The sequence below is a fragment of the Uloborus diversus genome, chromosome 7, assembly GCF_026930045.1.
Source record: "Uloborus diversus isolate 005 chromosome 7, Udiv.v.3.1, whole genome shotgun sequence".
Lineage (NCBI taxonomy): Eukaryota > Metazoa > Arthropoda > Arachnida > Araneae > Uloboridae > Uloborus > Uloborus diversus.
Genome location: NC_072737.1, coordinates 80135165 through 80148334, shown reverse-complemented (window position 1 = coordinate 80148334; position 13170 = coordinate 80135165). Strand labels below are relative to the sequence as shown.

The window sequence follows — 13170 nt, the reverse complement described above, 5'->3', positions numbered from 1 at the left end:
GACTGCCCCAAAAAACTCAAGGGGAAAAGGCTATAACACCGAAACTATTGGCATGTGACCACATTCTTGAGAAATGTACAGTTAGTTATACTTTTTCACTTTATTTTTTCAAGTGGGGGTCACCACTGGTTGAGAACCCCTGTATTAGTTGAATTATGTAACTTTAAGCTTAGCATTTTAGTCGAGTTCTAATTTCTGCAGAAGCGAAGACTCATTCACTGAAAAACAGTAAACATTTTCCAGATTTATTTCAGATTTGACGAAAGGAAAAGGTAACGTAAAATATTCTAATGGATGCATTATCCATGTAAAAAAATCATTTCCTTTGTCTCCTTTAGAGGTCTGCTAACTGCTCAGACAAGTACTATCAGTATACCACAATATACTTATTCCCCCTAATAGCGCTTAAGGGGTACTAAACTATTTATATTGCGGTTAAAAACAGTTACAAAGAATTCTTTGTATAGCATGTAACTTGAGCCTATGGCGGAAACTGATGATGCAGCAGTTTTTGAACTGACCTTTTTTTTTTATTGCTATGGAAGTAGATAGTAGAATCAGTTATTATGTGGCTTCGAAATGCAGGAATTACTCGAGAACACAGCGAAATTGCTACTTGCTCTTATTGGTGCTGTTTATCTCGGTAAGGAGTTTTACTTTTTGTCATCAAAGATGGACATAGCATAGATATAACATCTTATTGTCCTTAACAATTGTCTTTTTGAACGAATTACTCCGTTTCTTAATGAATACTAGATATCTGTATACAACCGTTCGTCGTAGTTCCGTTTACCCCATGTTTTTGGCTGCGGTTTCGTATCCTGGAAGAAAGGTTCTAAGGGGGAAAAGGTTACACTTAGGGGGAGGGGGAATATATCCCCAAATCCCCCTCTTGTATACACGACTGTAAACGAAAAGTAAGTACAAAAAATATAAGGATTTTCTTACGCTTGTTACACAATATAAAGAATATGCAATATTTTATTTTGAAAAAAAAAAAAAAAAAAAATCTTAAATTCGTTAGTGGCAAATCAAAATTTTCTTAATCGAGGATTGCAGTCAGCTGGTTACTCCGTATTAATGAATGTTATAATTTTGCATAAATTTTCGTCTACCTTTTCATTTGCCATCTAACTAGTTATTTATCATCATAATTATCTTATTGAGTGTTTAAAAGTTAATAATGAAATAAAATGATGTAATAATCCGGAAGAAATTGCGAAAAAAAAAAAAAAAAAAAAAAACGAATTAACGCGTAGAAAAAGGATCAGTCAAAACAAGTATTGTATAAGTCGACAAAAACAGAAGATAATAGGAAACTAACTGCGTCGCCTGGCTTTGCATGGTCTAGCTTGAAAATAAAAGTTATGTCAAGCGACGCGTGTTCAACAATCACGCTTGAAAAAAAAAGAAAAAACCATCAGTAAAATTTGGAGGTAGATTGTGGGAAAATAACCAAAAAGGAACCATTTTAAGTCCCCTGATTACATGAAAAGCGTCGAAACAAAAGCCAGAATTTTATTTGTTCATATTCGGAGAAAAAATGGCAACCGATCTTTTTTCTTAATGATTTCCTTCATTCTAAAAATTTTAATAAAAGCATTGTTACGGAAAGTTGAGATGAAGCACTGAATAATAATTTGAATGGAGGAAAGCCTTCAAAAAATAGGGATTTTATGTCGAAATCCAAGTATCATAATTAATAGTTTTTAATTGATATTTCCGCTAAATATTATCGTAGGATTATGTTAAATAGTCAAACATAAAGACGGAAAAACCGCAAATCTATTGATACCTGGTTCGATGGTCAGTTCGCTGGCTTTCGGGAGAAGTAACTCGGACATAGATACATACTTAGAGAAAAGACAAGGCACGCAAACTGAAATAACTACGTAAAATTAATTGTTCGCAAAAAAGTCTTTTTTGATTGGTGCGTAACTTCTGCGGGTCAATTCCAGCTTCAAAATCGAGACATCTAGAAGCAAACTGGTTGTAAGGAGCAAAAATTGAAATTTAGAGAGAAGAAATCCAGAAAATGTGACAAGAGATAATAGTAGTAGCTCTGACAGGTGTTATTATCCTGTATGATTTACAGAGAACGAATTCAAGTTTTTCTTTTCCTAAATAAAATATTGCATATTCTCTATATTGTGTAACAAGCGAAGGAAAATCCTAAAATTGTTTGTACTTACTTTTTCGTTTCAGTGACCATTCAAACAGTGGCGTACATAAGAGGGGAATTTGAGGAGCTATCCTCCCTCCCTCTAAATATAACCTTAACCCCTTTAAAATTTTTCTTCCAGGCTACGCCACTGCAGCCCAAGCTATCAAATGGAAGTTCGACGTGATTGAAATCTCGCACTCGTTTTGTCCAAAATCTTTCCTTTTTCACCATGCCATCCCGTTCTATAAGAAACTCTCTTTGTTAAAAAACGTATATATCTTCCTCTTCCTTTTTTGCAAAAAGCTTGAAGACATGATGCTTTTTAAACAAAAGAGTCGTGCAAAATAATTATTACTTACGAAGGAGTTTAAAAATTTATATTACTAACAGATGGCAGCACTATAGATAATTATATTTATTCAGGTGTGGCCATAAGATAGCTGAAATATTTGCGCTTGTCATTCGGTAAAATTCGGAGTATCATTTGCTACATTGAGAATCCTCCCCCCTCAAATATTTAGGACATTCATGCTCCGAGGCCTGTGATCGCTAAAATTCGAGAAGGAAATATGGGAAATCACATCCAAAACACTGGACTTGAGTTTTGGTACTGAGCATAATGTGTATGTAAGCAAAGTATATTAAGTTTAACTCAAAAACATGAAAACTGTGGGTAAAATTGCTGTCGTCGAATAATATTGTTATTGGAGCTAAGTGCCAAAAATGACGCCTGGATAGTCGTAGTCATGCAAAAAAAAAAAAAGACGCAAAATACAACTAACGATTGCTAATTTCAAACCTTGCACCCTTCCTACCGATCCCAAAGAAATCTCGAAACACTAGTATGCAAAAGTTTGAGTTTTTTTTTGCTCAAATGCTGTTATTTTATTTATTTAATTTTCAAACTCAATTTATCAATTTTAAATAGGGCGAAGGTAATTTGTTTTCCAGCCAGCTAGTAGATGTCGCCACCATTGTTTGGTTGGATTTTAAAGTAGGCGTTTCTCAAATATTTTGATCCGAAATGAATTAAATTTGGGGATTTAAAATCGCGGATAGTTGAAATTTTTCTAAATAATTTCACTTTAATTAATTTGTGAAGTTTTGAGCAACTTTATTTGATATCAAAGAACTGTAAGTAAATTGTTAGATTTTTACGCACAATAAAATTTAAAAGTATAAACATGTGTTTTTCGATAATCTGACTAAAATTATAGAATCTTAGTCGGCAAAGTGCTTAGTTCGCAGTCATGCAGCTGGTATCGAGTAATCGAGCTAGTATCGAGTACGCACCATGGTTCGTAGTCCTTCTTTTGTTTAACTTTAAAACGGTTTTTTTCTGTGATAGATAGATACAAGTCCGGATCTATAAATTTTGGGCCACCCTTCAATAAAATCTGCGGGGTCCCTCCCTAGAAGCCAGCAGTGTATATTTGCAACGTTTTAATAAGTCTTAGCGCAAGTTTTTTCTCCATTTTTTTTCAATTTCATAGGTCGTTGGCCCTTTAATGACGTGTCCCCCCTCACTGCGGGGCCTGCGGTTACGCAGATCCGGACCTGGATAGATATAAAATCTTAGTAGCCTGGAAAAAATTTTAGGTGCCAGACAAATTAAAAGCTAAAGGCAAAAAAAAAAAAAAAAAAAGTCCTTACACCATGAACTATTTGAAACCTACATTTCTTTTGAAACCTCAAACAACTTTCTGAACTTAATGGAAGTCTAAAAACTAAATTCTTCAATTGCGAATTAAATTTCAAACTACTGATTTATTTGACTTTTTTTTACAACAGTTTAATTATTACAAACTAGAAAACGTTGATTGAAAAATCTAAATGTAGTCAATGTGAAACTTTACCTGTATAATATCACTTGACTTGGAATTCTTAAGGCAGCAGAAAGAGTGTTAATTCTCTAATTTAAAGTTATATTTGTGTTGGATTTTCCCTCTCGTTCTAGAGGAACCAGTAGCCAAGGCATATTTTTTGGTGTCATGGGTGACCTAGCGCCTCAGATTTATCAAATCCTGTACATAAAAAAATAATAATCAGAGGAAATTGCGAAAAGAAGCCACAGAATTAACGCAAAAAAGTAGTTTTATTTATAAATTTATTTTATTTTTTAAATTTACTTTTCATTTATGTAATTGGTTTTTGAATAAGGATAATTTTTTGGAAGCAGGCAGGCCATCAGTTGGGAATCAGGGGCAGGTTTCGCTTGATTAAAATATAGCTAAAGTATAGAACTTTTTTTAAAAACAATCATCAACTGATTTTTCTAATGAGCTTCAGTTTACCCATAGTTTAAAATGGTTATTTTGAAAAACGAGCTGATGTGTGCATCACATGACTTCCTTTTACTCCAATTTAATGTCATTTCCCCATTACAGGCAATTTTAATGTGATTCAATAGTTTACTCTCTAAATATCACCAACAGTGACCAAAATGAAACAGATTAAAGAAAAAAAAAAGCCAAATTTGTCGCCAAGATGGCGACAAAACTTGGCGACCAAAAAACTGGTGATATATCGCCAAGTGTCCGCCAAATTATAACACCACTTGAGTTTACATCGAAATTAACAATGATTTCCCCCCAAAAATAGGAAAAAGTCCTCTTTAGAAACACCCGAATGCAACCAAAAGGGGAGGTGCACAACTAGACCCCACTAGGAGTCTGCGTACCAAATTTCAACTTTCTAGGACTTACCGTTCTTGAGTTATGCGACATACATCCGCACATCCACACATACAGACGTCACGAGAAAATTCGTTGTAATTAACTCGGGAATCGTCATTATGAATATTTCACGTGTCTATACGTTCTTAGGCATTTGTGCACGTGTGGTCGAGTCGAAAAAAAAAAAAAAACTGAATATTCATTCGGGGGTGAGCGAAATGGAAATTAAGTTCGATTTTTGAGGGAAATTTTTTTTGCGAATACAATACTTCCTTTTTTGTAAAAGGTGGTAAAAATCAAGCATATAAAATATCAGAAATACTGCACCCAGTATCATTTTTCCTTCAGTCTATCATTACTAACCACATGTTTATAACTTTGCATTGAATGGTAATGACATTTTAATATATTTCACCTGACAATACATAAAATATGGATACCTTCGTTAAAATTTTAGGTTTTTAACAAGGGTTTACTAATATAAGAATAAAAAAGAACAAAATTGCAGAATAATGGTAAAAGTCACTGATTACGAGTAAGGATAGTAACAACAGCCGTAAATATTTTACTTTTTTAAAAATATTTTTTGCGTCCAGTCGGGAAGCGTAGAAATTTCTTCGCATAAAATTCTTATTTTATTAACAAAATTATGATGGCTGCTACTAAAAGCAAAAGTTATTTGAGCTGTTAGTTGCACCTAATGGTCATTAAAACCTCTCAAAACTGTTGGGTGGTAATGATGTAAAATGCTTAGGACAAACTTTAGCGGTGCAAGAAACATATTAATGCATACAATCAATTAAAAAAGGAATTTGATTTCAAATTTGGGTACATGAAGGATATAAAAATCTGTTTAAAATGTACCTTATAAGTTGTTTTTAGCTGTTCTGGCAAACTATTAAAGGCAGAAATTCAAAGGACAGTGGATGGTAATGACATTTTAGTTTTAATATTAAGCCTCCACATTAGTATTTAGAATTGTTAAATGCAAATTATTTTGTTTTTTTTGGAGGTGAAAAATAAATGATAATGAAAAAAAGCGCTTTTCGAAGGTTGCTATGCGCCTGGGACAATAAATCAAGAGAATTGCCTCAATATATTAAACTTAAGTGAAATTTTACTTTTAATTTTACGATACGAAAAATAACCCGAAAAGTTGATTTTTAAGTAAGTATGAATTTTCTTCGTATACTCTCTACTCCTTTTTCATCTTTTTTCTCTTTAACGCAGGGAAGGCATCGTTTCAGTCGAAATGGACAGCTGCGTTCGAGTTCCTAAGTGCCCAGAAGTCTGCCTCCCCATATACGATCCGGTTTGCGGTTCGGATGCGAAACTATACATCAATCAATGCAGAATGATGCAGCAGAACTGCGGGTAATTATAATGTTTCTGATTACTCTTAATGTTTGGCAGGCAAACCGCAGCAGCTACTAATTTGGCTTATTTATGTCTTTTTTTTTTGCATTTTAGTTCCCCATTTTATTTTAATTTTATTGTACAAACAAATGTAATCTATCTCGCTAGTGCGACTCTCTTTGGTGAGATAGATTAGATAGATTTACTTTATCTACCAGTTTGTAGGCACTCTCAGCTTCAATGAGATGACGTCTGCTCCCAGCTCGGTTATTCACTATTCCAGAGTGGTAAGCCCATAATAAGGATGAAATTGCTGTCTCTGGATGTGATACGCGGGCTGTCGGTATATTGCATGTAGTTTTGAACCTAGCTCTGGCTTAAGGGCTGTGACTTAGCTAACGAGTGACCCTACTCAAGTGCCACACGTCTATTTGAATACAACTTTGCATATCGATAGAACACTTTAAAATATTGAACATATATTTTTTTTAATAGGTAATAAACACTTTTAACGGGGTAAAATTCGCCTATAAATATTGGATGATTGGGATACTACAGGGTGCAAAATTGTAGGTTTAGAGGAAAAAATAACTAAGTGCATTTTGATCGATTTCTGCTGGAAATGTGGTGGGGGGGGGGGAGGGAACTTGTGGTAAAAATAGTTATATTTCAAAAACAATTATGGAGGGGAGGTTGCAATCTTTTTTTTTTTTAAATTTTTAAGTTTTGTTTTAAACTTGCATTTTTGTATTTTTGGATTTATCATCCCAGATTAATTTTTTTTGAAACATTTTGCACTTAATGACTTTTAAAATGCCCTTAGTGACTTTTTCCTCTAAAACGACGATATATTTATTCTTTTATTTATATTTTAGTTACAAAAATTCAAATAATGATATGGTTGAACATTTGGAAAACAAACAATCTAAAGTTGATGTGTTTCAGGATTTTTCTGAAAATACTATATAGGGCAAAGGATAAACCATCCTTCGAATTTTTCCTACGTCACGGTAAATGGCCTTGAAACTTAAATCTATCGTAAGAAAGTCATGTAATATATCAATAGAAAGCGCTATTCTTTTAAGCTTTACAAAAGGTTTTTGAATTTGCATTCTTTAGGAGAGATGTTACAGTCATTTGTAAGAACACACTTTTCACTTTTTCGCACATTTTCGTCGCCTCAGAGCAACAGTAAGATATCTTAGTGTTATTTCTGGGATTAGATTTCTTACTGTTGCTCTAAGGCGTCGTTTTGATTTTTTTTACAAGCCTCTAATTTGAACGATTTTTTAAACAGAAATCTAAAAATTGGCAGGATTACTTATCTTGTCATATAAGTCCTTCAGCTAAATTTTACTGAAATTCGAAATTCTGAAGTCAAGAAGTTGATTTAGAGAAGTTGATTTTATTTTATTTTCACATGAAATTTCTCATAGGTAAACTAGCTCTGCGACGGGATTAGAGAGCAAATATTTCTTTATTTTAATCCGCACCACTCATATTTAATAATTTTAGCGTGTTGAGTATTGAAAAACAGAAGAAACTCCTAAAATATTGTGTGAATGCGTAGTTATCCAAATTTAAGAAATAATTATTGTTTACTTTATTAAAAATGATTTCTTAACCTGGCTCTAAACTATCTGACCATTTTGGGTGGCTGTAGACAGCGTCAGAAATGGGATGCAAAATAAACTATCTTCATGATTGAAGGGCAACCCTAATGCATCAACGTTTTTTCTAAATATTTAAAAACTCCCCTTTGTACTTCACCCTGTCAGAAGAATTTTATCATTTGTAATAATTGCATAGAATATTAGTTTAGGACGAACATTTTCAAAAATGTCATAAAAATCTCCCAAACAGTAACTTCAAAACAATTGAATGATGTAATGAGCTGTGTACAATATTGCTAACTTTTTTGAAGTTTAACTTTTTAAGAAAGAGCTTTGAAACTCTGATCCGCAGAATTTTTGTATGATGACGGAATTGACGTAGTTGTTCTTTAATTGTTGCCAAAATTAATGAAAACAATAGTAGTAATTATAAGGTTTAATTCATTTTTAATTGTCCAAAAACGAAGAAAAATAATAGTGACATTAAAGTTAGTTTTGTTAATTAACTTAACAAATTAATTTCAAGGCTGAACCTAAGCAGGTGTACATTTGTGGATTTTGGGCACTTTAAACTTTTCAAATAATGCAGGTTTTCAAAGAATTCTTTGATTCAAGTCACGTAATCAATTTAAAAGTGTTATCCAAATTACTTAAGATCGGCATTGAAAGTTGTTAATTAACTTTTATTAACAAAATTCTCTGTATAATTACTATTATTTTTTCATTGTTTTTGGCAACAATCAAAAGGAGGATTTCGAGTATCGTTTAGCTTTCTCGTCGTTTATTATCTATTTTGTTGATTAAAATATACAATTCTATTGTGAATATGCCTAAGCCAGGCGCAGAAAGAACAAGAGCGCGGCGTGAGAGAAAACTTACGGATAAAATGACCGTTCTGAATACAAAAAAAAAGTTTCATTTCTATCGTGAGCATTAACGACAATCGTTTTAAGTTTGAAAGTCAAATATAATAAAAAAAATTATCGTGGCTCAAAGCTAACTTGCATGCCTGTATATTATTTCACTGTTGAGATTGAATTAAAAAAGATGTTCGATGAAATATTGAACTTTGTTTTCGCCTGCAGAAAACTTTACTATCCATATTTCTAATTAAAATGATGAGGAGAAAAAGTAATTTTCTTATCTCATAGGAACTATCTATTCAGAGGTAGTAATGATCATGCCACACTAATTCGCGTTATTAATTTATTCACGGGGAATGAATAGAAAAAAAAGGCCAAGTTAAAAGCATCATTTAATTATTTCTTTCATAATTAATTCATTATGGAAAATCCTTAATAGATGAGAATCATTACATGTATCATAATTTTAATATTCAGTAGACATTGATAGATGAAATTTGTGGTTTGGAGCTAAAAGACATAAATTCATTTACCCAGTGTGGCATATTAAACGGGTAATTAAATTGCTGCAGCAATTAATTTATATTTGCTGTATCAAACCTGTTTAAGAGTAACGAAGACACGACAATTAGCGTTTATAGTAGTACATTATTCAGATTAAAGGAGTTTTGAGCTGCAAAATAACTTGAAGCACATTTTATGTAATACGGGTAGCTAATCAGTTGAGCTTGAAACAATTTGGGTCGATCGCATATAATCGTACGTATAGGAACATGCATCTACTACAGATTAGTAAGCTAAGGAATCAGCTTGGGTTATGTTTTCACGTTTTAGAGTGTGTGCAACATTGACTACATGTTTGCAACTTCACAGTAGTGACACCATTTCTTCTTGTCATACTTTTTCGAGAAAAGATTTCTGCTTTCTAAATCTCTCTGAATCAACTTGCTGTAATTTTTTAAATGTTCGGTCATTACAAGCAAGGTTACAAAATGACTTATAACGATTTTGACATTTAAATATAATATTTTTTTTTCAGGAAATGCGGTCGGTTAAAATAAAGGGCAGATACAAGGACTCTTAGAAATTTTTTGAAACTGAAGCTTTAAAAATGCAATTTTAGACTATTTTGGATGATGTGAGGAGAAAGAGAGGTTAGGAGGCCTTTCCCAGGAATTTTTCCGAAATTCAAGTCGTAGGGCCGTGATTGTAGACCTTCTCAGATAATGTAAGGGGATGGAATGGTGTTCAGGGACTTTCCTCCGGTAGTTTTCCGCAATTTCTCCTGCAATAGTTCCTGTGGAGCTAAAATTCTAAGAATGCTAAGGAATATTTTCAAAATTGAAGTTCTATAAACGCAATTTTAGAATACCTTCGGTGACTTAAAAGAAAGGGAATAGGTCCGAGGACCTCCACTCTCCTTCCCCCTCCTTAGTCACATCTCCACACTTTATATAATTTAAAAAAAAAAAAAAAAATGCCGTAAAAGACCCCTTACTCCCGTTTATGTTAAGTTAGATACGTAGTAAGAGGTAAGTAATAAAAATCAATCGCCCCCTCTTTGAAAATCTTTTGGATCATCCCTCGGTTAAAATTAAACATTTTACAACCACACTCACTAAATGATAACTTCTATCAAGAAAAAAAAAATCATTTTTTTTTAAATATTGGTTTTGATCGTAATATGTAGGAACGTTGCAAGAAAAGCAAAGTGGGTTCAGCATATTTCATTTTCTTCATAGCCCTTCTTCTCTTTTTTTTTTTTTTTTTGGCGCAAGAGCCTCAATAGGCTATATTGCGCCAAACGATTGTCAGAAAACCGAAAATGTATGAAAAAAGTAAAATTGCTTTAGGAGTAAAGAGCATGAAACTTCGAAACTTTTGAAAAGTTTTGCAGAAATAAACATATGAACGAAGTTTTAAAATTTGAGCAGGAAACCAATACAGGGAATTGAAAAATAATTTTGAGCGACATAAAAACAATATTAATGAAACAAAGACTTAACGAAACAAAGACACAAGGACGAACACTAAATTAAGAACAGAAATCCAGTCTCCCGAAGGTAGGCGAACAATTTCGTATGGGGTGTGTTCCTTATTAATTCCTTCAACGAAGGCTAGAAAATGATTAAAAATTGAAACGAATATGATTGAAATTTGGACAATCGAAGTGGATATGCAACAATCTGATTGGCATCTGGGTCTGATTGGCATTACATGTTGCATAGAGAAGCTGATTCGTGGCAAAACATATGTGTATGGGTAAATATGCTCCATTTGAGTCAAGTATATGCTTCTTGTAAGGTAATAACTAAAGTACAGGATCCGTAAGAAATGAGTTGCCCACTTCGAGGGCTCTAGAATCCGTTCTATTGGTTCGAATGACATGAAATTTGAACGACAGCGAATTCAAATAATGCGCTTGACATAAATTAAAGTTTCGTCCAGAGCACCACTGATAAGTGGCGCTGGTCACAACAAATTATTTAATGTGCGATATTATAAATCTTAAATAATCTAAAAAAGAAAAACAGCAAAAAACTGCTCAATTGAACCGGTGGCGGATTTATTCGCCTGGCAGCCCGTCGGAACGCATTCTTTGAGGCCCTTTTGTCTATCACAGAATTATGCAAAACAGTTGCCTTTGCATTTTAATCCCCTACGGGATGAAAGTAGGACCCTCTCGCAATTGCTGCGACATGGTACTTGCACTGAATATGATCCTCGTACCAGCATTTTAATCTGATTTAAAGCAAAGCATTCGGAGCTCTGACCTTCAAATTTTAACTGACTCACTCCGGTCAGCGACAGGGAATTATATGATTCTCCCATTAGAGTACATTGTTTACTGGGCCAGGGGTAAAATTGAGAAGTTTTCATGTTGATTAAAAAAAAAGATTACTTGATCTTTATAAAGCATTAAATACTTTTCTGCGTACAACGTTACTTTGCGATGTTTTTTTGAACTATTTTTTTTTATTTAATAAATGTCAAGCACATCAGTTGAGGTATCTGTAGTTCAAATTTTATCTCATTTGAATCTACTATAGAACGGTTTCTGTAACCTTTAAAGTGGGCAACGTATTTCTTGCTGACCCTGTAGCAATGCATTTGTTTCTTACTGCAGTCTTATTTGACTCAGTCACAGGGTTAATCATCCTTAGTACGTCTAACTGACACAGCAGTTACGTTTTCTGACAGCAAAAAATAGAAAATTTAAACTGCGAAAAAACTACCATATAGTATTATTTTAGATCGAAGTTCAAAAAAAATTCTGGAAAGATCATTATATTTATAAGGAATATCTATAAGGTTTCTAAGGGAACAAAAATTCCAATACGGCACCCTCTATCTATCAGAAATCAAATTAATAGAAGCTTCGTTAACAAATCAATAGCAAACCAGTGCAACGCCCGCCTTCCAGCTGCTAATAAGTTTATACGGCCAATACGGAGGACAACTCAACATCTACAAACAGTCAGACCGTCTGTATTCTATACAAAAAGGAGCTGATAGAAAAAAAAAAAAAAAAAACTCTGACCACCTCTTAAACTAGACTAAAACTTTTGCAAAAAAAAAAAAAAAAAAAAAAAAAAAAAAAAAAAATGGTGAGACAAACATACCTATTTGTTCCCGAAGAAATATTTAGAACAATTTGCATCCTTTCCTGATTTAAAAAATGTAACACATTGTGGTTGTTTTTTAAAATATGTTTTACTGTTTTTATATGCAATAAAGATAATTATTTTTTATTACTTGTATTAAGAAAGCATTGGGTTTTTAATGGTGTTTTTAAATATTTTTTTGGCAGGCAAGATGTCAAAAACATGCCAAGAAGCTTCTGTGATGGCTCTAGGACTTAAAGATCTAAAACTGAGTACATAATTTTCCACTGAAAAAATCATCTCCGAAATGCGGAAAAAACTTTTTAAATTCATATTTACTGAGTTATCTATTTTCAAACGCTTATAAAAATTTACTTTTCATTGAAAGATGTCTCTTTGGAAACTAGTAACTTTTCAAGATTTTTAGTGCCAGTAGTATGAATTCCTATTTGTGTGCTTTTGTGTTTTTCTAATTTGTCATGTACGTTTCAGCATTTGAATGTAATCATGAGTGTTTCATATGGTTTAATGTATAAATCTAGTCAAAAGAACTGTGGGTTTCTGCGGAAATACTTCTAATTATCGTTGGAAGTGCCTTAATGTATTTTCTTGACCATGAGCCGATTCGTATGCATTAGTGTTTTAAGTATACTGTAACTGTGAATCGACTAAATAAAAGTATTTTTCTTTTAATTGTTGTCTTTATTTATTTAGTTTTATTCCCTCAAATAATCTGTAGTCAAACGATTTCTGTCTTTCTTTGTTAAATTGCGAGTTGTTACGAGAAGTGGTTACCATTGCCAAAGAAACCTTAAATTGCTTCACTATCAAAAGAAATCTACTTAAACATTCTCACCAACAACCATTCTCTCTAAATAAAGACATATATAGGAA

At 33.0% G+C, this 13170-nt stretch overlaps 1 protein-coding gene across 1 annotated transcript in view; it reads left to right on the top strand.

Moving 5' to 3' along the window:
* LOC129226332 (agrin-like) overlaps window positions 1–12939 on the top strand; it is a 47801-nt gene extending 34862 nt beyond the window's left edge. The window contains exons 6-7 of the mRNA XM_054860933.1: window positions 6070–6213; window positions 12483–12939. Of these exons, the coding sequence (XP_054716908.1) occupies window positions 6070–6213; window positions 12483–12534 (196 nt within the window). The 3' untranslated portion in view covers window positions 12535–12939. The remainder of the gene's footprint in view (window positions 1–6069; window positions 6214–12482) is intronic.
* Window positions 12940–13170: the final 231 nt, after the last annotated feature.